Source organism: Microtus ochrogaster, unplaced genomic scaffold, assembly GCF_000317375.1.
Source record: "Microtus ochrogaster isolate Prairie Vole_2 unplaced genomic scaffold, MicOch1.0 UNK77, whole genome shotgun sequence".
Lineage (NCBI taxonomy): Eukaryota > Metazoa > Chordata > Mammalia > Rodentia > Cricetidae > Microtus > Microtus ochrogaster.
The window spans coordinates 756735-759482 of record NW_004949175.1 but is presented as its reverse complement, the minus strand read 5'-3'; the positions used below and the strand labels follow the sequence as shown (position 1 = coordinate 759482).

Sequence of the window (2748 nt, the reverse complement as noted above, 5' to 3'; positions counted from 1 at the left end):
AATTAACCAATGACCTTCCTCCATCAATAGTCCAGAACAGGAAATCCACAGAAGCAGAAAGCAGACTGACAGTTTCTTAAGGGTGTGGCAGGCAGCATGTACCACAGTTTGGTTTGCTTGTTTTGTTCCAACGTTATAGTGGTGCTTGTACAATGCTGTGAACATATTAAAGTACTCTGAGCAAGTGAACTATAAAGCATGTAAAGGTTTTTATAAGGTTATGAGGGCTGGAGATGCAGCTCAGTGATACAATACGTGACTAATAAGAGCGAGACCCTGGGTTCCATCTCTGGAACTTCACAGAACTAAATACCGCAAAACACAGACTTAGTCCTAAAATTCTCCTTTACTGGCAATGACATCTATGTGTGTGCTGGGGGAGAAGCAGCCTCACCATGAAGGCCTACCTATGGCTGTGTGAACCTCCAGCTCCCCAGATAGATCCGCTGAGACACTTCATTTCCTCCAGGGCTATGGTGTGTGTGTGTGACACAGCAGACAAGTGTACAGGAGATACGTAGTAGGAGATTGTTACCGTCCTCTGAGTTCAGCGTTACCTAACTCCAATGTATATGTATTACTTTTACTATGAAACATTTTTTATAAAATTAAAAAAGAAAGCACCAATACTACTTTCAACTCGGGATTTATATATCTAACCAACTGCTGAAACATCTCTTCTGTCTGCTTCAAAAACACCCAAACCAACTATTTTTATAATCTCATTAAAAATACAATTGAATGCTCTAGAGAGACAGCTCAGTGGTTCAAAGTGTGTACTGCTCTTGGAGAGGTCCTGAGTTCAGTTCTCAGCACCACGCTGGGCAGCTTACAGCTGTCTTTAAGACCAGCTCCAGGGGGAGCCGACACCTCTGGCTGCTGCTGCTGTCTGCACTCATGTGCACATTCTCTTCAGACACATACAAATACACCAAATAAAAATAAAATAAATATTAAAAGTATAACTACTCCCAAACAAGGGAGCAAGGAGAATGGAGTGGAGTAGAGAGAAGGTAATAAGTGGTGAACATGACACAACACTTTATATTTGTGTATGAAAATGTCATGATGAAATCCACTATCATGCACCATATATGCTAAATAACAATAGCGATCACTAACAAGAAAATATCTGAAGTCTCAAGCAAGATACAGGTATGTTCTCCAAGTGTCATATTCTATGCCTGTCTCGGCAGATCTGCCAGTGCCTCATAGCCTGAGGCGGAAGCTTCTCTCTGCACGTATGCTCCCTCTTGATCAGTAATTCAGCAATACCACCAATACTCTTCCTAACCCTCTGCTCTGTTTGTCTTCTGTTTACTTCTCTGTGGCTGCATTATTGTCTCTCTGGGCCCTGTACCTACAGGGGGGAATCCAGACCGTGTCCCCTCTGGTCTTCAAAGCTAGTTTTCAACCACTCCTTATGCTATCATTACAGGGTGTTCTCTGAGTGTGCAGACCGTTATGTTTGTGACTTTGTCACTATTGAAGCTGCCCACTTCTGTGCACAGCAGACTATACTCTTGACAGATAGCTGTCCTTCAGCTTCTTCTTGGTACCTCTCTCCATCCTTCTCCATTGGTCTATCAGCTCTGTCCTGCTGGCTATCTTCTGAGTCCTGCTCTTTGCCCTCTCTCCATCCTCCAGTCTCCCCGCCCTCTCCACTGGCTTGTCCGTTCTCTCCTGTTGGCTAGCTTCTGAGTCCTGCTCCTTGTCACTGGTGTATCTTTCAGATCTTAACTTAAGAATTCAGGTACCTAAAATATTTATTTATTTTGCATGTGTACATGTGCGCACACATGTGAACACACACACACACACACACACACACACACACACACACACACACACACACACAGAGGCTTGTGCTTGTATACATGCACAGTACAGAGAACAACTTGTGGGAACCGGCGCTCTTTTTACACTGTGTCAATGGTGGGACTGAATTCAGAGGTCACTCGTTTGGGGGCAACACCTTCATTTGCTGAGCCATCTCATAGGCTCAAGGATCCAGTCTTTGGGGAGCCTTCCTAGATCTTATGCAGCAAGGTGAGAGGACCATTTGAGACACCGAGCTTTGTTTGTGCACTTAGCTGGTCTACAACTTTCTGTATGGACTCCTAGTCCACAATCACAGACCCTATTCTTACTTTTTCCCTATATATCTAATGTCTGGAACATAGACACCCAATAAAACTTGCCGAGCAGTGTATTTAAAATAATACAGCACGTAAGACCATGGAAATTCTGCTTTCAATCAGAAGGCTACCCACCTTGCACGCTGCAAATGGAGTTGACAGGTGTGAGGGAGCCCAGTTCATCCAGTGTCACTGGGCCAGGCAGGTCACAGGAACCAGCACCAGGAGGTACATACAAGAGGGACTTCTGGGGTAGGAGGACTGTCCGCTCAACACAAACAATCTGACCTGCCATGGAGATAGTTCAGATTATTCACGCAAATAAGAAAAGCATCACACTCCAGCCAGTCTCCTTCACCAGCCGCGAGTTGTGCAGGAAGAAAAGGCACAGACGGGTTTGTCACTTCCTAATGGAGGCTGTCCAGCATGTCAGTGTCACACGGAAGCACACCTCAAAGCCCCCAGTGGACAACGGTGGAAAAGAACACAGCTACCACACTCAAATACAACTGAACGGGATGAATTTTATGGTATTCGCTATACCTAAATAAAATGGTGGAAAAGAACACAGCTACCACATTCAAATACAACTGAATGGGATGAATTTTAT

At 44.5% G+C, this 2748-nt stretch overlaps 1 protein-coding gene across 1 annotated transcript in view; it reads right to left on the bottom strand.

The window, feature by feature from the left end:
- The window catches only part of Spidr (scaffold protein involved in DNA repair), a 213039-nt gene that overhangs the window by 18029 nt on the left and 192262 nt on the right, over positions 1 to 2748 (bottom strand). Inside the window, exon 16 of the mRNA XM_005370370.3 lies at positions 2274 to 2426. Within this exon, the coding sequence (XP_005370427.1) occupies positions 2274 to 2426 (153 nt within the window). The remainder of the gene's footprint in view (positions 1 to 2273; positions 2427 to 2748) is intronic.